The following is a 26103-nucleotide window of genomic DNA, read 5'->3' as shown; positions in this document are numbered from 1 at the left end:
TATCGTGAACTGCCTAGACACCGCAGCTGCTAAAGCTCTTCAAGGCAGTCGAGTCGTAAGGCAATATAGCTCCCTTTATGGGGTCATTTCATGTTTACTTGAAAGAGTGCTGCAGGGCCCCTTTAAGTGCATTGAAAGGGGCATTTTCTTATGGTGCTTTTATTCTTGTACTCAAAGATCCCATGGGGGCAACCACTGTTTTCCGATTCCCTACTTCAAACAGACGTGCCGAAATAGATTTACCATCTGAACCGCACACAATGGTTAGAAACGCTGCATTCTGCAATACATTACGCGTTTTGCACTGCATAAGCTTTTTCTTCATGAACCACTGTGGCAATTGCATCGTCAAGTGACACTATATTCCGCACGATAAGTTCACAAAGCACAAGTGGTAAAAAATGTTGAAAATTGTAGCGTCCTTTTATAAAGGGCGCGGAAAGCGACGGCAGGACGGTGTGCTTCAGTTTCTTCGACCTAGTCCCTATTGGTGCGCAAAGACATCGCAATCTTTCTCCACCAACAAATCCAATCATAACTCTTTTGATGCAGTACAATAACAGTGCAGGACAAGGCGTACACTGAGGTTTTTTTTTTCTATTTCAGAATACATTCCAGATATCTTACTTAGAACAGTTGCACTACAACCAGAAGAAAGTACAGTACGCGTTGGTGTGAGGAAACGAGTGCGCAAACAAACACACACGCACACACACACACACACACACACACACACACACACACACACACACACACACACACACACACACACACACACACACATATATATATATATATATATATATATATATATATATATATATATATATATATATATATATATATATATATATATATATATCTGACTAAATCATTTCTTAGAACCAATGTAAAGCAATATATTTACTCGAGACTGAAGTAGGAATTTGAATGCGGTTGGCTATCTACTAAATAATTTTTTTTGTACGATAGAAAACTAAATGATTATTTTTGTGAAACGTAACGTTTTTGGTCATTTAGTAGGTACACCGTACACAGCTCACAAGCCATGCTGAAGTGCAAGCGCCAAATTGGGCTGATGCGCTGTGTTAAGTGTATTGTACAATGGAAGTTGCCCCAAGAACGAATGCAATGTATGATGCATCTCAAACAAACGGAAAATTGGCAGATCCCGCATATGATAGGAATCGATATTATGCCAAGCGTGGGGAAGGATAGTGACTATGGTTCAATTTTTTACTCAGCGAGACTTTACAAAATGAGGATAAAGATATATTCAAATGTACGCACCGACATATGTAGAACAGTCACATATGTTTCACATAACCAGTTGTTTGCAGTTCCGTAACAATACCAAGAGAAACATGGGTATTACCAACACCAGAAGTGGTAAGTCGATATCTGCCGCTTGTAAGTACATGTGGGGATGGTAACCCTGTATAGTGCTACGTAGATTAATTCAGGTTGATAGCGCTTGACTGAATTGACTTCAACCGGCCGTGAATCGTGTGTTATAGGGGTACATATGTGGTGTTTAAAACATTAGATAGCCAGAACTGCAACCACTGTTCGCGTTTCAAGAACATTTCGGCAGCTTAAGGTTTCTTCCGAAGCAGTTCCAACACCTGGCATGTCTCTGTAATGGAATACTTTATTTCCACGCAAAATTATAGGGTTCAAATCCAGCTGGGGTGCTGATATTTTTTCTTTGCATTCGTGTGGTCATGCTGCCCATGTCTGTCTGTCTGTCTGTCTGTCTGTCTGTCTGTCTGTCTGTCTGTCTGTCTGTCTGTCTGTCTGTCTGTCTGTCTGTCTGTACATTTGTCTATTTGTACGACTTTAACGGTACCTGAAACGACACCAAACGATACCCCAAACGGCGGAGCCCATCCGCAGCGCCCACCAAATTGCTCAAGCATTAGCGTTCATACTTGTGCGATTGTCAATTCAAAAGCTATTATTGCGCATATCTGAGGCCCCCAAACAGCACGTCAATATTCTGTGTGTGTGTCTGGATACTAGAAAAGGCATACATAAGCAATTCTAAGAACCGTAGCGTTTATCGCGCTGCACTGATAATGCAAAGCTTGCACGAAAAGGCAAGTATTTCCAACGCTTTTCTAAGACGACACAGTGGCGGGATCTACCCGTCATCTTGCGTTCTACACCTTCTCGCCTCCAAGACGGGCGCGAACGCCGCGCGTTTCGTTTTCCAAGATAACTGCAAGATAGCGCTCATGTCTCACGTGTGACGTGATTCGATGCGCTCTTTCGCCTTCGCTACACGCTCGGGGCACTCTGACGCAGCACCTCCAGAATACCATTCACCAATTTTCTTGCGCAGAACATCAAATAAACGTTTTGTTCGCTCTCTCCAGATGCAACGCTATCGTCTTTCGAGAACATTTGTTTATTTATTGATTTCTTACATACTGCTGACCTGTTTACCAGGTCTTAAGCAGGAATGCCGTGTTTGTACTAAACAGAAATGTTTAGTACAAAAAACGTAATTGACATCACACAGCATACTGGCAGTGGTTACAATTCAACACCATTGTATTAATTTACAAAAAAATAAAGAAAAACACTACAACAATGGCATAGCTTTGGTGACTGAAACGTACTAAAAAATGGAAGCATTGCGTAACTCTGGGCTGCATGACTGTACAAAAAAAAAAAACTTTTTGTGGTTATTTAGAGCATGTAAAAATAAATCAACTGTTGGACACCGTACAGCATCGGGTGATAGGCAATTGCACTCACGGCTAGTTCTTGGAAAAAATTAATATCTTAACGTGCCTGTGCTGTTTACGTAATCTAAAACTTTCTTTGAATGATGTGAGTGCACAGCATATTCACTTATTTGTCTAATGTGCACTGTTTTGTTATTACGAATTTCGTTGTGGAAAATGAGGTAAAAAAGCTTTGTAGTGTAACATACGGAGATGGGGCCATTTTTTTAGAAGAGCATGTATTCGCCGGCATACGCAAACCGATCGACTAAGCCGACCAAGTAAGAAGTTAAGGTAATGCCAGTGGAATAGCGAAAAAAAAAAGAAGGAATAGCTTTTGAAGTACGGAGGGCATGGTAGGCTATTGCTCGAGCACGAAGAAAGATGTCGAGTTGTCGCGAATTTCTGATGGCTTGCTTATTAATTTGCTGAGCACCGGTTATCGAACATTTGTAGATATGTTCTTGTACGTTTTCTGACCACAAAAAGTGTAGAATTATTCATTGCTTTTTGATCAGCGGTGTCGTGGATCGGTGAATGGGGCTGCAACTCGCGCAACAAGAGACAAAAGACAAAAGAAAAACAAAAAATCTCCGGCAGATACACCAAAATTTGTCAGTAGTTAAGCTTAAAAAATATTTATACGTATTTTGAATCAATGTCATGAGAACAGAATGAGCGATTTCGATTCATTTGCCACTTGCGCAATTCTTGACGCCCTATTTGTCAGTGTATTTAAGTGCTAGTTCACACGACCGTATGGAAGTCGGAAGTTGATATACAAGTTCATGTAGAGATAAATATTACAACATGGTGGTACAGGTTTAGCACTGCGCTACCTCTCTGGAACACGTGAATAGTCAATACCAACGTGACGGAGTGGTCCACAGGACTTTATTTCCCGAATCTATCTGGTGATATATATGCTTCGTAGATGTACTTAGCCATGTAAACGTTCTGCGCAATCTTCCTCTCCCCGCCGAAGCTATTTGGGAGAACACTTATTAGTTAAGATACAGGCGCTGTATTGGGCGATGAAGATATCGGAGCTAGTGGAGCGAGCTAAACATGGGGAACAATTATGCGGCAGCAAAGGGATGATTGTTATAGGATTACTCTACATACACTAATATTTCTAATAAACAATGATGCACAATTGCAATGCAACACGTTTTTGTCAATCAAGCCACGAAGTCTGCGTGGTTTATAACACTTCCCAGTATTATAAATAATTTTCTTTGCAATAACTCTATCCGCCACTTGTACCAGTGAGTAGCGTCCATTGCTGTTGACCCGGAACTTGCGGGTACGATCCCGACCGCGGTGGTGGCATCTTGGTGGAAGCGAAATGTTAGACGCCCGGGTGAGCTTGACATCAGTGCACGGTAAAGAACTCCAGAAGGTCAAAATTCCGGGAGCCCGAAGTGAACTCTCTCTCTCCACACGCAAGACTATAGTCTTTCGACGACATTTGCAGTGAAACATGCTGATACGGGGCCAAGTTTTTTGTGTGTTTGGATCACTTGTTTAATTAAACCCTTTTAACTAACTGACTTAAGAACGAGCAAAGATGGGTCAAAAAGTTGATAGAAAAACTTATAGATTGGTTTACAGAACATCAGGTTAGAAAGTGCTGAAGCTAGTATCCGTTAATTATTATTGTTTTTCTACTAACTACGAATGCCCGTGAAATACAAAAAAGATGTGCAGAGACTACGTACAGTGGGAATCGGTGATATGCGAAGCACGATTGAGATAGTTTGATATGTCTCTTTAAAGTGAGCACAACGTTACGATGCGGACGTAAATTATGCCGTACATGATTTCCATGTCATGAATAAATGACGACCAAGTTAAATGACGTGTCATTTACCTTTGTCGTCTATTCACGTCCCGTAATACCAAATTTGGTATATGTGAAGCTAGCGAAACGACCGCGAGCGCACCACGAGCGTGGCGTGTATTCATTCATTCATTCATTCATTCATTCATTCATTCATTCATTCATTCATTCATTGTTTATTCAAACAAAAAAAAGATTGCCTAGGTTGAAGATATTAAACGCAGATCTGTCTACGCTCCCTCCACCCATACATTTGCTGAGGTGAAGTGAAACAAAAGACACAATTTTTTTCTTACTTTAAATGAGTGGACACAAATATCAAATTAAAAAAGCATAACAGATGTCGAAACATAAGATTTAAAATAACGCGTTACATGACAGGAATGTCATGATTTATACGTTATGGTCTGTCACTTACATTCGCCATGCAGTCCTGTCATATCATGCCAGTTTTGCAACACATGTGAACAAAAGCACCGCAAGAGCAGCAAGACCATGAATTGTAAATCATCACAGTCGGCATAAATTTCATAATTTGCATGCTATGATGATTAGTCACTTATGCTCGTCATACAGTTATGTTATGCCATACCAATTTTGGTATAGATAGCATTATCAAAGCGGCCAGGAGAGCTAAGAGTCACAGATAGATAGATAGATAGATAGATAGATAGATAGATAGATAGATAGATAGATAGATAGATAGATAGATAGATAGATAGATAGATAGATAGATAGATAGATAGATAGACAGACAGACAGACAGACAGACAGACAGACAGACAGATAGATAGATAGATAGATAGATAGATAGATAGATAGATAGATAGATAGATAGATAGATAGATAGATAGATAGATAGATAGATAGATAGATAGATAGATAGATAGACAGACAGACAGACAGACAGACAGACAGACAGACAGACAGACAGACAGACAGACAGACAGACAGATAGATAGATAGATAGATAGATAGATAGATAGATAGATAGATAGATAGATAGATAGATAGATAGATAGATAGGCTCAATGTCTCCGAAGTACGTTGAGAAATGCTTTGCATTTAAAAAATACCACGTGACAAACCCACTGGCGCGCCTACGGGCGCCGTGATCTTGGTGCTCTCTACAAACTATACGCTTCCTCCGCACCGGTTCATGACTGTGGTAAGTGGTCACAGTGGTTATCGCTTTGGTAGCTTATAGCGAAACATGTTCATTGCAAAACCACCACTATCATTGCGGCCTTGTCGAGACAGTACAATAGGTCAAATGGTATGGTCGTTGTACGCGGAGTACGGAGCATTATCATCATCGTGCGCACTCATGCACAATGATTCTAGTGACTACAGTGCTCGGCCGCTGATGGGGCTTGTTAAGTGGTATTTTTTTTTTCATTTCGCGGGTATTTGCAGTTAGCAGAATAACACTAAAAATTAACAGATATAAAGGTACAAACTGTCCAATTGGACGCAATGCGAAGTGATGAATAACTTTCTCATTCGAAGTTCTGGCCCTTTTTCGTTGCTTAAAAAGTTAATTCATGAAAGTGATGTAATCAGACAATCAATCAGAACCCGAAGAATATTCTCACTCCAGGCAACAGTCAGTCACATGCAGTTGATCGCGTCTTCATTGCGCGTGTTGGCATATTTCTAAATTCTGACCAAAATAACTGGGCCACCTAGTTTAATACTCTCATTCGTATATTTTTCGAACAAACTTATCATCACGCAAGCGAATATAATAAAATGATAAAACGTATTTCCACTGCAAATTTTGCAGCGTACTATCGCCTACCAACGCCATTTTCCGAATCCTTGCGAAATGGGCAGGCAGGGTATTAACAACGAACAATTTTACATCAGTCAATAATCTATACCTAATGCATCCATGGTACGTGATGTATTCAATGCTTACTCGTTTCACATAATTCTTCGTCCTTATGCGCAAAAAACATCTTGTCAGACATGCGTCCTCAAATTCTAGTGAACTGTGATACTAATCGGCTTTCTTTCTTCGTTCTGAAGTCATGTTACACCTGAAGAGGATTTAGGAGCGCAGCAGAAGAACGAGAAGGAGCGCAGATATGGAGCCCTGAAAAATAACGGTGTTATAAGTAAATAAAAGTGACTTAAACAAACTATACGTTGTTTACTACACTGATTTTCATTATTCCAGGAAAGCTGAGAAGTGGCAAATGACGGAGTAGCATACAGTTAAGGGCCAATTTCTATCAATGAGATTTGGCAACCTTAATGCAACAGTGCCCACAGTGATAGGCTGCTGACCCAAAGGTCGTGGGTTCGATGGCGGTCGCAGCGGCCTGCTAATGATGGAGGCGTAATGGTAGAGGCTTGTGTACTGTGCAATGCCAGTGGACGCTAAAAGAAATCAGATGATCAAAATTTCCGGAGCCCTTCAATATGGCGTCTCTCATAAGCATAGGGTGGTTTTGTGACGATATATCAATAATCTATCGTTATAATCAAAGCAATTTACGATAGCCTGGCGTGACACTATAATAAAGTTCCAAATTTTATAACGTTGCTGTAAACTTCAGACTGACCAACGCAGTCTGTCAGTGGCTACGACATCCTACTGTTAATCACGAGATCGAGCTCCGATATAGCTGTTTTCGAAGGGGGCTGAAGGATTAAAAAAAATAACTTGATTTATAGGCACGTCGAAGAACGCCAAACTTAGAAAAAAAAAAAAACAAAGATCCCCACAGTGCTGTCGCTTGAAGCCTGTGATAATAGGCCGAATACCTGTTTTTTTTTTTTTTTGATATCCCGGCCAGTATTCAGCTTTCATCACTATTAACCGTGCACCATCACTAAAAACGTGATCGAGCGGTACGTTACCATCAGGACGTGAAATGCAACTTCTGTCACGTCACATGGCGGGAAAAAAAGCGACAAAAATGAAGCGAAACTAATCTCGGTGTGAGCCGTCCGCACTGTCCAGGCGTTGCGGCAGACGTGCAGTGTCGGCGCAGGTTAAGCGACTTGTCCTCGCCTCAGGGCCGCAGGGCGTTGTCTTCGGGACGCGTGGCTGCATCAGTGCCAGCGTCGGCCAGCATGTGTGCCGCCCCCTGCACCGCAGAGCATTCCGGCCTGCATGGAGCATACGCCGCTGCAGAGCCGCGCCGTGCGCTTCCTAGAGCAAGGGGCCCCATTTCCAGCGGACCTGCTTCCCGGGTTCTATTTCGGGAGGCAGGAAGGACAGTTACGTGGCCCCATGGCAGCGGGGAGCCTTCCAACGCAGGAGGAAAAAAGCGCGCGCACGTAACACTGACCTCGGGGAAAGAAAGGGAAAGCGGGTCCAAGGAAAACGGGCCATCGCGCGGGCCAGACAAGCGCCAGATTCCATCGGCCGCTTTTCTTTTTCGTGCTTTCTTTCGGCTCCCGCGCCGAAGGAGCAGCGGCTTCCGGGCGCCCCGCTGCTGCGTCCACCGCGGAGAGCGCCCGGTAGTACCCACTTCCTCTGACCTTTTGCGCGACCGCAGCGCCATGTGCGCGCGCACGTGCCACGCCAGTGGAAGCACCGCGCTTGGCCACGCACTCGTCGTCACCGATGCAGCAGGCTGTCTTCAAGGCAGCCCAGCTGGCCGATATCTCGCCGACGGAACTCCGTGTGTGCCAGTGGCCGCTCCTATTCTACGGTACAGCACGGTAAAGACCCCCGGTGGTCGAAATTTCCGGAGCCCTCCACTACGGCGTCTTTCATAATCATATGGTGGTTTCCTGACGATAAACCCCACATATCAACCAATCAATTCTATGGTACAGCACGTTCCCAAAGTGCAATACGAAACCCAGTGGATTCTGACTCAATTTCTAAGCCTACATTAGGAAGTAAAGAGTCCCTGGCTCTAAAAAAAAACCTTTTGAAACTCTGCTTTTTACTTAAACTTATTATTGCACTGAACATTATGTGGTGTACCAATACCGAGTAGCATGCCAGCAGTTACAGACGACGGCAAAAATCAGTGTTTGTACAATGAAGAATCTTTCTCTCTCCCTAAGGTACAAAACGAAGTCCTACAGTGTTACCAAAGTATCTATGCTAGGCTTGACAAAAGGCATTCTAGTACTGTGTAGACAGTTTTTTTTTTCACATAGCTGGTTATCCTACTGAAGCGCAGAAATATCAGCCACAGCAATAATAATAATAATAATAATAATAATAATAATAATAATAATAATAATAATAATAATAATAATAATAATATTATTATTATTATTATTATTATTATTATTATTATTATTATTATTATTATTATTATTATTATTATTATTATTATTATTATTATTATTATTATTATTATTATTACTATTATTATTATTATTATTATTATTATTATTATTATTATTGCATGAAAGAACCATGAGAAATGTTCAAATAGACATTCATGATGTCCCCCACCCCTCGATGCATTGCTTCACGCTATATAATAATGCACAAAAGTTTTGTTTTCTATTTGCATTTTCAGAAAAAAACTACGACACCGAAATTGATTATTTACAATACTTTGTTGGATGAGTTCAATCACAGAATATCAAAAAGATGTGAAGGACACACAAAGACACTATGCGCGATGCTGGCTTCCAAGCTACCACATCACAAAGGATGGGGGGTTTCGAGGTAATGAAGAAAGCACTGGCAGGCTCACCTCATAGAAGAAGGTTACACCGAAACTACAATCAATCGTTGAGGTTTGTCGACTTCAGCAACTCTTGTAATGCGTGAATACATGCTGCATGCTGTGTGAGCATGCAGCATGTACTACTGTGTTGAAATAGAATGAGAACTTTTTCGTTGTAGGCATTTTTAAGTATACAAGAACGAAAACGTTGCTCTGTTGGTCGTCCAACGTACACGCTTGGATGAGAAATAGTGCACTCTTAAAAGTAAAAAAAAAATGTTGCGTTCTGCCCAGCAACACTTCAAGAAAAAGAAATAATAGAAAATTGCTAGGTAGTGTTGTGCGAAGCTTATACGATACACCCAACTCAGAACTTTAACATACTTAGCCACTCGTCATTCACGTATTAATACTGAGACGTTGTAAAGCTTGCAAAACTATTACGTGGGTATGACTCCAAAATTCTTTTCTAAGTATTCAGACGCTAAGGATATTTTCTGAGCTCACATAAACAACAGAATTCGCTCCACATAACCTTCAGACTCATCCATCATACATATATGCCGTAAAAGATCTCACGAATACGCAGCTTAAAAATGTTTAAATCCAATTTTGCTGCGCAGTTATGGAACACCGAATTTCGTATGTAATTTCCATTTACCTAATATTAGTGTTGTACGCATTACCAATACCATTCCCGAAAAAAAATTAACAGACGTTACTTTTGCCGTTACTTCTCAATAAGTTCTGAAACATGTGTCTTTGCTGCAGAAACAAACTATAAAAACTTGTTCAATCTGAAATTGATGTTTGAAACTTAGCTACTAACACAAACAAGGATAATGCCCCAAATGTCTGTTGAACGAAAATTATTTGTAGAAACGTACAAGACCTTAGCTATATTTTAGAAGTTTAAAGATGCCTGTAGAGATGGCTTCTGATTGTGTGGCGCTGGGTGTAGTCATTTTGGAGCCTTAATATGAGATTCGATTATAAACGCCATGCGCTAAGAAAACGTCACGGGACTTGTGAGAAATTTACGGCAATTGGCCATTCCTGGCCCGAACGGCACCTTCGGTGGAGCTCGTCGAAATCGGAAAGGGTGGTTTGGCCTCCGAAATGGCCCACCGGCCGTCAGTGGGCAATCGCGGAGGCCTCCATTCGTGATATATATATATATATATATATATATATATATATATATATATATATATATATATATATATATATATATATATATATATATATATATAAGGAAAAGAAGCGTAGACCTAAGGGCTCCTTTTTCCGTGTTTTGACACAATATTAATGAGTTCTAACAGACAGTAATGCCAAGGAATGTAACGGGAAGTCATTAGAACCAATGAAACGTAAATAAGAAGAAAGAAAAGTGGGTGAAAAAATAACCAGCCGTGAGCAGGAATCGAACCTACGACCTTCGAATAACGCGTTCGATGCTCTAACCACTGAGCTTGGTTAGGTTCATTCACGAGGGTCTCGTACTGGCAGACTTAGTGTGATTAGGTTGTATACGAGGGACTATTGATCAGCTTCCCGCTCGTAATAAGTTCACGTGCTACGTGACGCCACACATGCGCATAAAAGAGTGTTTCACACTCGCCGCTTGGCTTATAGATGGCGCTGGCTGACACTCCTACTTCTAAATTCACATATAAACCCCAAAAAAGTGGATGGAGGGAAGGCCGCTGTGATAGCTCAGTGGTTAGAGCCACGGTGTAAGAAGTAGCTTAGGTGAGCGAGCGCGCTCGCTGGGCGCGCCGCGGTAAGGTTCTGCTTCCAGATAGCGCCAACAGATGGCGCGCGAAACTAATGCCCTTTAGGGTGCCTTGATGCCCGCGCGCTCGCGCGCATCGAGGCACTCTAATGCCCTTTGGCTCTGCCTCCCGCATGCCGTGCGCTTGCGTCCCGTTCGCGGTGTAGGACCGCTCTGCCGAGGGCAACCGAAGCGCTGTCAAGGACCTACGAGCGGTTTTTACGTATTATGAGGCCTAGTCGTTGACTTATTGTTCACAATGGGTTGCCCAGGAACGATTGGCGATGTGCGGTTCACTTTGGCTGGAGACTGCATATAACTGATTAATTTTTCTTAATAACGTAAACCGAGGCCTGAGCAGTACGTTGGAATCGACATTAAGCTATGGCATCATGGAACAGGTTCTGGTGCGACCACGCTTTGTCGCAATCGCATGATTACACAACTTAACGTTTTTTTTTTGTTTTTTTTTAGTGACGTATGTGCTGTTTTTTCATCAGCTGTACCTGGCGCCACTGGTTCAAAAGCCAGGGGCATCTCTCCTTGCTATTCCGCTTATATTGCCGCGAAAGCTTTGTACTGTTTGTTTTGTACGTGTTCCTCTGACCTATGGTGCAACGCACCTCGGGGGATAGGCCATGGATCGTTCGCGTTGAAAGTTACCGCCACAAGACTTTATCACTTTTGTGCGCGATACGAGATGTCCTAAAAGTAACTACAAGAAACTGGAACAGTGTCTTCGACATTGTTCCACATTCTTGTCGTTACTTGCGGGCGCTTATCTCGAAAGTTTTTTACGGCTTTTAAATTGAGCACGGCCTAAAGCACCAAGCACTCTGTTCTTCGACGACCGCCGTGCACGTTTGTTGCTGTCGCCGGCCCCGAGTTGTACGGTTCTTAGTTGGCGCTAGTCCGCCTAATGAACACTTTCTTTTAGAAGCGTTTTGGTTCTCTTCCTGACCGTCGGACTGCCGTCATCACTACGTGACAATACGTAGCATAACTTCACATCAGGACACATATACCATTTATTTACTGACTTTTAGAATTTTCAGACATGAAATCGATCACACAAGAGGACACACAATATGTCCGATAAAAGAAGTTCATGAAACGCATATAAGCAAAGAAAGTCGCATTGAGTCCGTGTAGCGGTCGTGCTCACACAAGCTTTGCCATTTTTCGCAAGTCGTGGCTCTTTTTTTCATGTCTATTCTTCAATTGCCTACAGTACTGACGCATACGTAGGCAGATATAGTAGTGTAGCAACTTCGCAAGCATTTCTTCTTTGTGCGTACCGCAAGGAAATGTGAAGTGGAAATTCTCCAACACGGCATCAGTAGTTTTGTCGTATGCATCCCTGTCCCCTGCATACTTGGCAAACTGTTCCTCGGTGTACTTGAAAAAGTCAAAGAGGTGCATATTTGGATGCGTGAGCCAGCCCCGGGTTTTACAGTTCACGAGATCAGCTTCGGGCACGCTTGCGAGACCTTGTTTTCCTTGAAGAGCGTTCTTGCAAATGGAACAGGTTGTTCCATTGCGAAGTTTTCTGGACACAAAACCTGTAACGTAGTAGACAATGCACTCAACTACTGTTGCGTCTGTGTCAGGGTCGTCGAAATCGAAGACATCATCGCACTCCCAGCTTCCTTCGTCGATGAGCCCGTCAAGCTTTCGCTTTAGTTCATCCAACTTTCCTGTGCGTTGCGCGGCAGAACCTTTATATATTTCCCTGATATCAGACAAAGTCACAACGGCTGCTTGTCTTTTATCAGGCAGCGTGCAATTCCCAAACTTTGGTGGTTTTACCAAAGAATATAAGCTGAGCATACGGTACAGCTGTAGGAACGTGGGAAACGTCGGGTGCTCATTTTGCCCACCAGCTTGCCTGATTATTCCAAAGAAGCGCTCCAGCGGGTCTTGGTTCATCTTCGCCGTCAATACATACTTGAAGTCACAGTCCTTCAGCAGGTAAATTGACAGCTCCCGCACTGATTTCAGGGTTACGCGTAGGCCTTCTGCAGTCGACTGCGTCAGAAAAAGGTCCTTATGAATTTCCCCGCTCACGACCTGTTGCTCCCATGAGTCCAGCCACGCGGATGCAGATTCTAAAACACAAAAATCTCTGCCTTCTAGTTTTAAGCCTTCTGCTGGAAAACGTCGGTTTAAAGCGTCAAACAGGTCATTTAAAAAAAGTGTGAACTCGACCGTCGGCTCAACATTGGTCAGACGAGACGCGCCTCTCTTTGCATAGAAAAGAATACCTTTGGCTACGGAGTTGCTAAATATCTGCGTGGCAAGCTTCACCCTCATCCTCAGCATTTTGGAAGGGTTGATGTGGTTGAATGTTATTTTAGGGCACACCTTTAGCTCTGCTTTGTTCTCGTTGTCTGCAACGTACAGGGCATCGTAGCACGACCATTTTATCAGTTTGCCGTCTTTTTTAAGAACCTTCTTGTCCAGTAGCCTGTTTCTGATGCACTTGAAAATGTGAGGCGTATCAGACAGCACATAAACATTTCTAGAGCTGTCCATTGGGTGCTCAAAGGAATTACGGACGTGGCCAAGTGCACCAGTAATGCCGAGCTGCTTCCACATCGCGCGATTGGTGGATGCACCATCACACACTACTCCGTCTACGAACAAGCCGGCTTTTTCTAGGTGCACGATGCACTGGATCAGGAGTTGCGAAAGCAGCGTCCCCTTAGTTGGTCCTTTTGACGCAAACACGGCTACTGGCTGTAGGTAGGTTTCACCAAACGGAGCAAATGCAAAGACGAGGCCATGATCTGCGAGTTCCTTGCTCTGATTATTTTTCTCTCCTTGATCAACAAGGCCAGTGTACGTCATTGTCTGCGAGTTGACAGCCATTTCCTTTCTTACTTGAATTTCGTCCAAGATCAGGATTCCCCGCCGCTGGAATGCGGTCTTTCCGGCAACTTTTATCTTGAGGGCTTTGAAGAAGTTGTCGTCGAAACCGCACTTCGGACCAACCATGCTTATGTACTTTCGCACTGTGGTAACGCACGGCAAAGGCAGTATATCGTTGTTTCTCAAGAAAGAGTAGGTGGCCGGGCTCCGTATGTGCAGCAAGAGGCACAACAAGATCCAATCGTCTGTGTATCGCCTGCTTGTTTTTGATGCGCACCTTGCGACTGATACACATTCTTCTATCAAAAGAAGCTGTGCTGGCGGTATATCAAATCCCTTTAGCTTCTCCTTGATATCTTGCTCCTGCAAATCTGTTAGCTCTTTCATCGCTGCTTGCAACTGCTCCAATAACAGCTTGTTGCGCTTGGCCAGTCGTGCTCGTGACCGCTGAACAGCTGATCGTGCATGCCGCAAAGCAGAAAGCTTCTGTTGTTGGGTGGGCACCACCGATAACCTGAAACGCTTGAGAGGTATTCCCTGCTTGGCTCGCGCAGCTCGGCGATCAGCATGTATTCTAAGGGTGTCAACGAGGCCCGAACACAGGCGACAGATAGCACCTCCAGGTGTCACCAAGAGACATTTGTTGTGTCTCCAGCTTTTTTGACAGTCCACAAAGGCACATTCAGGGGACACATCAGGGAAGTCCTTTAAACTAGGCCCTCCCCTACACACATCTATGCCGTCAACAACTTTGAGCATGGATTCAACTTCAAGGGCAGATGTGGCGAAGGGACTTACCCCTATTGCAGCAGAGTCGATCAACTTGTCTAAGATGTAGACTTGGACTTCCATGTTGCTTTTGACATGCAGAGCCTTCCTGTTAAACAGCACCGACGATCCGTCGCTTGTCCTATGCGCAACCGCAGCGTCAATAAACACGACGTCCCTCACTCCAGCTAAGTTGATGAGATGCGCCGCCCATGATGGCTGTGGCAGGCTAACGCAAGATACTGCACTGAAAAGCCGTTCGAACACTGAGTCACATGAGTTACTCTCACCAGTCTTAGTCACACAACAGCTGTCGTCAGACGACGTTTCCATATTGTCCGCTGGGGAGACTTCTATGTGGCTAGCTGTCGTTGGCAAGTTGCTGCTATTGTTGTTACAGCTACTCACCGAAGCAGCCACAGGAAGCGCTAGCCGTTTCACTTGCTTTCGAGGGCTTTTAATCTTTCTGGACAGGTAGCTTGGCGCCCCTTCGAAAATTGACGGCACAGCGTCTTTTGAAAGGCCCGCTCTTCTTGTTCCAGACATCAGCACATGGCCGTCAATTCCCGCAGACCACGTCTTCAGGATAAAACGGGAAGCGAAATGCTTCTCACAAACGCGATCCGTTCTTTGGAGCACGCGGTCCTTACGAGGAATGGCTCGTCTCCATGCTTCCAGTCTTGCTTCATCGTTCGGCGGCTTGAAAAGCGAGAACTTTTCTTTGCAAGACTTGTAACCGGTGTTACAAAACGGTACGAAGCACTTTCCCATTATGCAGGCTCATGAAAAAGTTCGAAGGTTGGGAGCTACCTGGCAGACAAATGAACAATGCTTTGACAACACCCGGCGAGCAGCAACAACGTGCCGTGAACAAAGCTGCAAACGGCTAGTGCTGTCTGAGAGCGCGAAGCGAGTGAGCGGGCACAAGTTTCTAGCGCCCTCTCTTGACGAGCGGAGAAAGGAGAACTCTAAGCGTGCCGCAGTGGCCCTCGCCCAGCGCGCGCCGTTCAATCACCTAAGCTACTACTTCTTACACCGTGGTTAGAGCATCGAACGCGGCTTTATTCGAAGGTTGTAAGTTCGATTCCTGCTCACGGCTGGTTATATTTTCATCCACTTTTCTTTCTTATTATTTACGTTCCATAGGTTCTAATAACTTTCTCTTACATTCCTTGGAATTACTGCCTGTTAGATCTCATTTATATATATATATATATATATATATATATATATATATATATATATATATATATATATATATATATATATATGGTTGGGAGGGGCAACTTGCACGTTTGTGACACCAGATGAGCAACCTAAAATCATTGTCACGTGCCTCACCAACGCCGGCGCGCGCGGGCAGGCTGTCTACGCGAGAAAGGCCCATTCTGACAGCGTGCTTGTACTAGCAAGTAGATGTGCTAATATTGTAGTAGTAAAGAAATGCTTTGATTAGTCTCATTCGCTTAGAAGCCTGAAAGCCACCCACAACGCTGCATTCCAAATTTCTCAAAATATCGTTTTACCTTTTGGTCGTCGCACAAATAAAGTTCTCACTGCTGCGTGGAAATCAATAACCTGAAGTGCAGCTGACATTACACTGAGAAAGAAGCATTATTTTTTTTCCAAGACAGAGTTGACAAGTATTACCAACTTTGTAGCAACTGTTATGTAGCAACTGTAATAAAATGTCGCATATTGAGTCATTTTTCAGAAGTACTTTTCTTTGTTTTACCAATTTTCAGACAATGTTACTTTACTATTTCTTGCACATACATTCCATACACAAAATTCTTCTTTTTAATAGTGGTGTGTTATATCTTCATGCACTTTCGAGAACGACGAGTAATGAAATTGGTCCCGTGTTGCATATATTCGATATTTTTGTATCGTAAATTAAGCACTTAGAAAGAAAACAAGGTTGCTTTTCGGGCTGCTCGGTGGCAAGTGGGTATAATATTTAGAATACTCAACCGAATGTAAAATATCAATTTTCGTATTCATGTCGATCTCTCATGGAATCACCCATTTGCGATAACAATGCACGGTTAGGAGATAAACGGTGGATATGCTTGTCATGTGGCTATAGCTCCCTGTAACCGTGGTTAGCCATCGTGTTCGTGTTTTGAGTCTTTTATTCCGGTCGTGGGGTCAGGCCAATCACCCATGATGTCCGAAAATCCGATGACACAGACTCGATCGGCAGTGCACCTGTAAACTTGTCGAAGTTGCCTGCTGCGTCCTGGATGGCCCAGGCTTCTACGAATAGCTGTTTGTAGTGTTTGGCCTCCAAGTCAGCCACGCGGGAGTTGTCAGATTCGATCCGGTGGTTGTTCACCTCGCTGTGCTCAGCCAGAGTGTTCTTTTTTCACTAAAACTTCCGGACGTCGTTTTCATGTGGCCGCATTCCCCCGGGGAAGGTTCCCCTGCTGCTTCCCCCCCTTTGAAGAGCCACAATTAGCACGTAGTATGGAGTAAACCAGATGATGCGCTTTCCCTTCTGACCTTTTAGACACGGAAAAGCGCAAGTGACAGCAGTCCACTTGCTACCATCCATTTCCAAGAAACCACCATGTCCGTACATGCTCCCATAACAGATTCCAAGACTTTCTCTAAGCTTTTTGTGGAGATGGCTGATCCCTCCTCCCACAGAGTCGGTGCGTCTTAAAAGGGCCCTGCAACACTTTTTGAGCTTGATCAGAAAGTGCTGACGATCGGTAGTACAGGCTCCCGACAACACGCGAGTCAAATATTATAGCACAGCACGCGGCCTCGAATTCACAACAAATTATCAAACTCAGGTTAAAATTGCTTTCTCTTCTCTAGACAAATCACAGAATAAGCCTAAAAATCACACGTAGTAAGCCCATCTATCAGCCATTGGCTGATTGGAACATGGCGCGCTCGGTCGTTACAGAGATTGCCACGGGAGACCGCGACTTGTCCATGTGCGCGCACAGGATCACACTGAAAAAGCCACGCATTCGATAAAAAAAAAAGTGCTCTAGATCACCAAGCGCGGGTGACGTTTTTCTTGTCACCTGCCATCCCTCCCTGCTTATCTTCAGCGTTTTCGTCGGGACAAGAGAAGAGAGAATGCAATCGCAGCACGCGACGGATCTTTGTAACTCTACTCGCACTGGACGGATTTTAAAAATTTTTGCTCTGTTTGATTCGTGGGGCAATAAGCTTTTCAAGAGATTTCATTCCATGGTTACTTGAAAAAGTGTTTCAGGCCCCTTGAAGAAATTTCCGCAGGCAATTTCCACAAAAAGTGATTCCGCACGTCCTTTCTTCGCCCAGACCTGGTAAACAGACAGCAGTCCAACGCTGCCACAAAGGAATTTGTTGGGACGAGATCTACGGAAATGGCACCTACAAAAGAAAAAGTAACAGCTAACGTGACACGATACGTTACCAAAAATGGTAACGTAAATACGTTAGCCGTTACAGTTCCGAAATGGTAAATAGTACGTTACCAAGTTGCCTAAAAAGTAACGCGTTACCGGTAACGGCGTTACTTGTAACACGTTAGCGCCAACACAACCTAATATCAACCATAGTATCACGATATCAACCATTCGGAGGGCCTAAACAACAACCATTTTCACTACAGTGAGTTGAACTTACCGTTGTAGCTACCCCAATAAATAAACGTTGAACCAATATATAATATTTCAACGCTCATAACGATGAGGTTTAAAGTGGAGACAAACAAAAGTTGGAAAACACAGGTGTGATGCCACCACGAAGGCTGATACCGAAGCAAACTTCTACGCGCTGTTGTATATTTACCTCGCAATTTATCATGCGGGAAGAACTTGTGTGATCTGCAGCGGAATACAAGGCAACGTCCAGGCTGATGACACCACCAACTATGGACATGCCACGACAGAAATCATCGAGATTTCCTTCTCAAGAAAAGACGCGGTAACACTCGTATTGGCACACGCTTTACGTCTCCAGTGGTTCCTCTGGACAGACGCTAGTCCCCAGTATGAGTCTCTTTACACGATCGATCCATCGTGCTACTTGGATATGCGGCAAGACCTCTGCAGACAAGATGAAACATGCTTACACCCTATCAGATTAAACGTGGCGTACACTAACTACGTTAAGAGCAAGTTTATACTATCGGACTCACCGCTGTGGGTTCAGTGTAACGTCTCAGAAGATCTGAATCGTGTTCTCTGCGAATGCAGGCTTTAAGCCTCAGAGAAAGAGAGAGAGAGTCTCTGAAGGCAGCCTTACGTCTTTAATAAGACTTTAACATCTAGTGGCAATAGAGTCTGACCCCGTGGCGAACCGCACCTCTGAGTTACGTGCCACAAAAGTGCTGTTGACTTTCTTGCAGGCCACGATACTGAACAAAACTTTGTAAATAATGCAGTCTACTTGTGTGTGGGTTTATGTGTTGTGCATTTATCAGTGCATGTTTCGCAATCGTCACACAGCACCTGGAGTAGCGTATCAGACGAATACCAAAGCAAACATACCAATATGTGGGGTTTTACGTCGCAAAACCCCGACATGATTATAAGAGAGGCCGTAGTGGAGGGCTCCAGAAATTTCGACCATATGATGTGTTCATTACCGTGCACTATCATAGCACAATACGCGGGCCTCTTTATTTTGCCTCCATCAAAAATGGGACCACCGCGGCCGAAATCGGACCCGCGACCTTCGGGTCTGCAGCCGAGCACCTTAGACACTCATACACTGCGGTGGACACCCTCAAAGTGAACAACAGCAGATTTCCCTTAAAATATTTCTCTCTCTCTCTCTTTCTCTTTGCTGCTGCTTTGCATATATCAAAGGTCAATTTATGACCAGGCGTGATCAAAACGTCATTGGTCGAACTCAAGTTTTTGAGCATGCATCATTCGGTCTATTAGTTTCTTTTTCATTTCTTTTTATGGTACACCTGGGTGGACCGGCCAGTACCTCGGTGGGGCATCACAATCTCCTGATAAATCTTTACCCAAATACAAAGTGGGTGACACAAACAAATACATAAAGGCAGAGATTATATCTTTCTCCCTAGGGCGCAATTATTTTCCAAGAAACCTTCCGGCAGTTACTTGTGCCATTGCGACACGAGGAAGCCAAAACTTGGTGTAGATACGACAAGTAGACAAGCTTCTTCTTTTTCTGTTGTTTAGTCGTAAAAATTATGCCTAGAAAGATGTGTCTTCTGCGCACATGAATCTGTTGTTAAGGCTTCACGTATAATGCCTCATGAATAAGAATAAGAACACAATTGAGAAACAACCTCAGAATGTTTACATGCTATGTTTCACCCCGCGGGACAGCTTAGCGCACTTAAGTACTTCAGTATTGAGGATACTTCTCCCGCCGTATTGTGACTAGAGACAGCAATTATCAAACTTTGTATTTAGCACTAAAGCACCGTGAACTCTTAGCCAGGGCAATACGTGGACGGTTATTATGTCCACAGGGAAGCACCTGACATTGGTATTGCTTACACAGAGTTGATGAGCTGTAAGGAGGATCCGTGAAGCGGGAAGAACCATACCAGCACGCGGCTTTATATGGCAGGAAAGAAAAGTTAGCGCCTGTATTTCTTGAGAACTAATAACGCGTAACTTTTTTCTGTTAAACCAGCCTCCGTTATTACCTCAACCTTTTACAAATAGCCATAGATTTGTACAAGTGCACATCAGAAAATATCGCTGGCCACGCACTTACTGTTGTACAATGCAGCTTGCCTTCGTTTGTAATATTGGGATTAGATGGAAGCGGATCTGCACGTAAACGTATCTGATTCCGTCCTAGGTACTGCGTAACGAATTAAATAATATACCTGTAACATATTGAAAGGACAGTGGAAAGTAGGTTAGCACGAGAGGTGACATCAAAGACAATTTTACTTAAAAGAATGTGGTATAATCAACTTTCTTTCGTTCGTCACTGTATCTGTCAGCCTCATTTACCAATCGGTTCACCCCCATGATCGGGTGAAATAAGCTCTTCGAAAAAGTTTCTCTCAACGAAGTTTTATATGTGTGGTGCCTGGATATCATGGTTACTATGCTACCTCAATATGGACAAACACAATACTCTACATTGACACAATGAAGAAACCTCAGCGCAACAGACCGTAGGAGCCTCATCTTACAGTGACCGTTTTCTAACTGTGTGGCACCGTGCCTATTCTACGATGAAAATCTACCATGTACCTCAACTGGCAATTCCGCTTTCCGTACACAACGTGGAACACACCATCCGATCGCAATTTACACAGCCAATCAGTAGATCATTGGGAAAGGTATTAGGCCATGCCGTAAAGTTCGTTTAAAGTAGAGTGACTTTAAAGCCATTTTCGATAGTTGATTTGTCTTCTTACTCCTTTCATGCATAGCCATTGTTAGTCCAACCATTGCGAAAATTTTCTTGCTCAATTGCGAAAGTATCTTTCTTCAATAAAATCTGCTGCAAATTCATCTGCGCCTAAGTGACAAAACTACGGCGAATGCCACCAGCCATAATTTTTTTTCTGTACGAAGGGCATGGATTAAGGATAAACGCAACATCCCTTCAGTGTCTTGTGGTGTGAAGCTCGACTTCAAGAGCAAACGTCTTTGCTTTGGTCTGATTGTTTTTAAGATACCTCCCGGCCTTTCATTTTTTTTTTCTCTTTTCCCTCTCGCTTCCTTGAATCCGTCAATAAAACCCCTGCGTTTATAACAGTACTGGCCAATTCTCAGCCAACACTGGCTGAATAGACTCGAGCACCGCGTCAATAAATGTACGCCAATCACGCGCAGTGTTCTTCTGTATCTTGCTCTCGTGTATCTTGCTCGCGTGTATCTGCATCTTGCTCACGTATAATTTTGTGCAAAGTTCAAGTGCTGTGCAAGGCAGAAAGTACCACCCTGTATGCCTTGATGCGGACTTTAACCACCCTGAAGAGGTATAGGTATTGCCTTCAAGGTTGCCAGATTCGGCCACTTTCCACCGAATTGGCAACTTTTCGAAGCTGCTGGGGATGAAAAAAATTTTCAATAGCTACTTCTGGGCTAGCTTTGCTATAGCTAAGATTTTGTGAAAACTGCATAAAAATATGCGAAGCCCTTATAGTGTGGCAACATCAGCACATATTTTGGCCAGCCTATCACCACAGCGCTTGAAATAATTTCAAGCGTGTCCATCATGGTTCTAAACTGAAACGGGTGCTTTCATTTTAGCCAATGTATCCAGAAATTTTCAATAGGGCAGCTTGAGCTGCAGCGATGGCTAGGTACTTACAAAAGTGAGGTATAAACATGTCAAATCAATGGTTGTTTTTGGACGAAGCTATGCAGTCACAAACATCTGTATGGAAAATACCCTATCAGCGTTTTCCAGAGAGGGCAATGATGCGGCTTGTCGCGCCAGTATCAAACTTAGTAACCCAGTGAGTTTTCTCAGTGAAAACCCCGACCCAAACTTACCTTCAAAATAGGATGTTTAATGGTATGCTACAGTTTTCATTCCGATCATCCTAACAGATTCATTTTTGATGTGTGCAGCTCTGACAACCTCAGAACAATCTCGAGCTCTAGCAGTGTTCCGCACATAAGCACCGCCGCATTTAAAACCCCTAAAATTAGTGTGGGTTCCAGGTAACTGCCGATTACATTTAAATAAACTGGCAGATGCCTTGGCACGGGCATCACTTGATGGACCATTAATTTCGGTACTTCCAGAGTTGGAATACTTAGCAGCTGTTAGACATAGAAAATTTGCTCTTTTTACAGATGGGATGGAATATATCACAAAATGGACAGATTATCATTACCTCAAATATCCATGTAATTCTTGGTGCAGTCCGTCGGAAAACTTGAAGTTATTATCCCCGAATTCTGGTGCCGTGTTTGCCAATTAAATTTTTATACACAAAGAGCTGGTCTGACGCTCTCCCTTCTTTGTCCGTTCTGCGAAGAATCATAAACTATTAAACATTATTTTTGTCTCATATTGTAACTACACAGTAATTAGAGAAAGACTTCTAGCTATTCCGTTTGCGAAGCTAGATTTAAGTTTAACTACAGAAACTTTTCTAAATTTTGGTGCCTTCGTTTTGGGAATTGCCACAGAGATGTATTCGATGCGGTGTGTAATTTCATTCAAGACACTAAACGTATTTCAACCTAAGGCCCTCTTTAACAAATACTCGAAAAAACGGATCGTGAAGTAATTTTCGAAACGTGAATAAATATGAGACATACACCCAAAATTCATCGAGTTTGGCAAACTCGGCTGTCTGGTCGGCTCCCAAAATCAAGGTATAGTTATTTTATTATTGATTGTTTTATTGTTGTCGTTTTTTCTTACTCTAAATCTTTGGTTGTTTTAATATTCTGTCTTCCTTCTAAATTTTTTTTTCAAGCAGTAGTGCAGTTATTGTCCATAGGATATTATATGTTTTTTTGGCCGATCCCCCAGGTCGGGTATATGGCATGGATTCTAGGCTACAAACAAACAAACAAATAAATTCCTTATGAAAGGAGGTAACTAGTGTAGACACGGCCATAAGAGAAGGGAATCGGCGTAAGTGCAGCCTTTATCTTTTCTCTTCTGTCCTTGCCTGAACATATTAGATTTTTCATGATATCTAGCACTCCCGCATTTTTTTCTGGGAGGGGGGACGTTAAACGCCACATATCAATCAGTCTCCTCACATTTTCGTCCTTTTCTGTACATGGAGGTTCTAGCAAACTGTAAGAAAATATCCAGCTGGTGGTCACCGTAAGACACGCCTATGTGAACAAGCTTGTGCTAGCTAACTTCCCTTCATGGTTATCGTGAACGACATGCTCTTTTGAATCATCTAATGAGTTTTGGCTCGCATATGAGAGAACCTGATAATAATAGATGGGCGCGCTTCGTGATAATCGTGAGCAACGCCGCTGTCTAGCTCTTTTTTTTTCTGTGACGTGGTGGTCACGAGGCTTTTCAAGGGTTATGATATCTTTTATAGGAAATCAAAGAGTCTCTATCGTCAAGCGGCACCTAAGTGCTACTGAAGCAGTCACTTACTTCCCTTAGAGAGAACTTGAAGCATCTATGGTACGTCCAGCTTGGTATAACCAAAATCACTTTTATCTGCAACGCTCCGCTCGATGGCAACCACGTTCAAATAAAAGGCACTTCGGTGGTTTTACAAAGCAAAGGTGGGATGACCACGTACTCCCGAAGCATCACCATTCTTTCTGCCTGCCTTTATTTTTTACCAGAACTTAAACAATTTCTCCTTTAGAATGGCTAATGTCACCTCAATGCCGGCACTGCATCGGCGTATCATCCGTTTACTTTAGCCAGTCATGAGCGAAAAAGCACTCTGTGGCGCTCCATCAGCACCACTGACCCTTTCCAGTTATTTGATGCCGTTGCTACGACTGTATAAGCTTCCGTTAACAAAAACTATGGGAAAACCGAACATTATCGTTTATTGCGCTGATATGCCCAAGTGCTTTACGCAGCGGTCATCACCTTAGCTCTTTCACGCACAGAACTGATTTTTGGCGTAAAATATAGTTTTCTTTAAAAATGACAATCTGTTGCAGAAAGTGATATTCTCGAAAGTAACGAAAAATTGGCACTTTTAGCTCAAACGTTATGACGTGGTCAACTTAACTGACCACCATGCAGTATGGGTCTACTGGTCACTATCGGGGAAAGTACAGTTCTTTGTTTCTAGAGTCTTTAGCGTTACCTTCTCATACGACATGCTCTCCTGCGCTATCGAGATTGCAGGAACAGCGCATACTTGGATATCTAGAAAAATATACCGGGTCCACCATCTAGCGCGCCTTGCGGACGACGGCAGCCAGAAGAAAGAAAACATCACATGTCACACTGGAGCCCAAACGATGTAGCGTTATCTCTGGCAGGTTGCCGGAAGTTATGATTTGATTGATTGATATGTGGGGTTTAACGTCCCAAAACCACCATATGATTATGAGAGACGCCGTAGTGGAGGGCTCCGAAAATTTCGACCACCTGGGGTTCTTTAACGTGCACCCAAATCTGAGCACCCAAATCTGAAAAATGCAGCCGCTGCAGCCGGGATTCGAACCCGCGACCTGCGGGTCAGTAGCCGAGTACCTCAGCCACTACACCACCACCGCGGCGAGGCAGGTTGCCGGAAGTTATAAAATATGTGAAATTTAACATCTCAAATGCGGGGCTCGCGTGTTTTAAGATGAAGAAATGAATAAAACGTGCTTACTTAGGGTAACCATCGTAATGGAAAGAGTTTACTCGCTATAGAACGTGCTTTCACCGGTCCGACTCTCACGTACCTTCAAGTGGGAACAGAAGGCGGAAACACTCGTATACCATGATCTTTGTGCACGCGATGTAACCTTAGCAGACAAAATCATCATGGTATCCACACAAACCCATCCGTCCGTCATAGCCTAACATTGATTAACTACATGAAGCCATACCAATCACCTTTCAGTTTAGTGTATTAAAAAAATAATTTTGAAAAGACATGCGCCTTACACATGGCGTTGAAGGCCACAATAAAACCTATTAGAAGTATTAAAAAGGTCATTCACATCTGAATTGAACTTAATCTCACTCGTCACCTCAGATCTTGCATGCAATCATTACTCATCGTAGTACCTCAACGGCTGAGCTGTTGCGTTGCTACGCTCGTGGGCGCAGATTTGCTTCCTAGTCCCAGAGGCCGCATGTCTATGGGCGCAAAATGCAAACACTTAGGTGCATCTCAAAGAACTGAAGTAGTGGAAGTTTTTCGAGAGTCCACTATTATGGTGCACTCTGCAATCACATCACTGTTTTAGCATCCACAAAACGTCGAAATGGCCACGTCTCTGCTCTCTGTCTCTGTTTCTGCTGCTCTGATGTTTTTCTATTTTGACGTTTTGTGGTTTTTGTAGGTAAATAAGTATGTACCAACTTGCCCAACGAGCAACTTTCCTGTAAGCATGTAAAACCTCAAAATAGTCTGTCCCCCTGTACATCGCGCGCGCGTCTGCGGGGCTGCGTGCGTACGTACAACTGGTGCTGCGTGCACAACATGAGACACATTCTTCATTATTGGAAGTTGCAAAAGCAAAGCCACTGTAGGCATGTTAAAAGTAGACCACAAGGCTGTTACACCATACCATTGTACTTTCATCACATCTCTTCTTGCGCGTCTCCACTGCTTTGGGTAACTTTCTGTGTTTCACCACTCCATAACTGTAGAAAAAGAAAAGGGGCACCCGCTTAGTATACGTGACCAGCGGCACGACTGGCAGCCTGCGCCGCCCCCGCTGTGCTCCTGCGGGCGTTTCGGAGTGGCTTGGCGGTCGTCTCGCTAGGTGCAGCTCATCAGCCGGCACATCGGGCACGCTGTCAGGGTAGACAGGCCGCATCTCATTCGCGGAAGGGCCGCCACACCAGCCCCGCTCGTGGTCGTTCCCAATCCTTCAGGTCCATCAGACC

General features: G+C 43.6%; 2 protein-coding genes across 3 annotated transcripts in view; both read right to left on the bottom strand.

Annotated features, from left to right (window-relative positions):
* The window catches only part of LOC119161240 (cytochrome P450 4c3), a 195273-nt gene that overhangs the window by 27281 nt on the left and 141889 nt on the right, over positions 1-26103 (bottom strand). The gene's annotated exons all lie outside the window — the stretch shown is intronic.
* On the bottom strand, positions 12012-15653 carry LOC142776285 (uncharacterized). The gene has a single exon (XM_075879662.1). The coding sequence runs from the start codon at positions 15409-15411 to the stop codon at positions 12163-12165; it is 3249 nt and encodes a 1082-aa protein (XP_075735777.1). The 5' UTR covers positions 15412-15653; the 3' UTR covers positions 12012-12162.

This window comes from Rhipicephalus microplus, chromosome X (genome assembly GCF_043290135.1).
Source record: "Rhipicephalus microplus isolate Deutch F79 chromosome X, USDA_Rmic, whole genome shotgun sequence".
Lineage (NCBI taxonomy): Eukaryota > Metazoa > Arthropoda > Arachnida > Ixodida > Ixodidae > Rhipicephalus > Rhipicephalus microplus.
The sequence above is the reverse complement of the archived record's forward strand: the minus strand, read 5'-3'. Positions and strand labels throughout refer to the sequence as shown.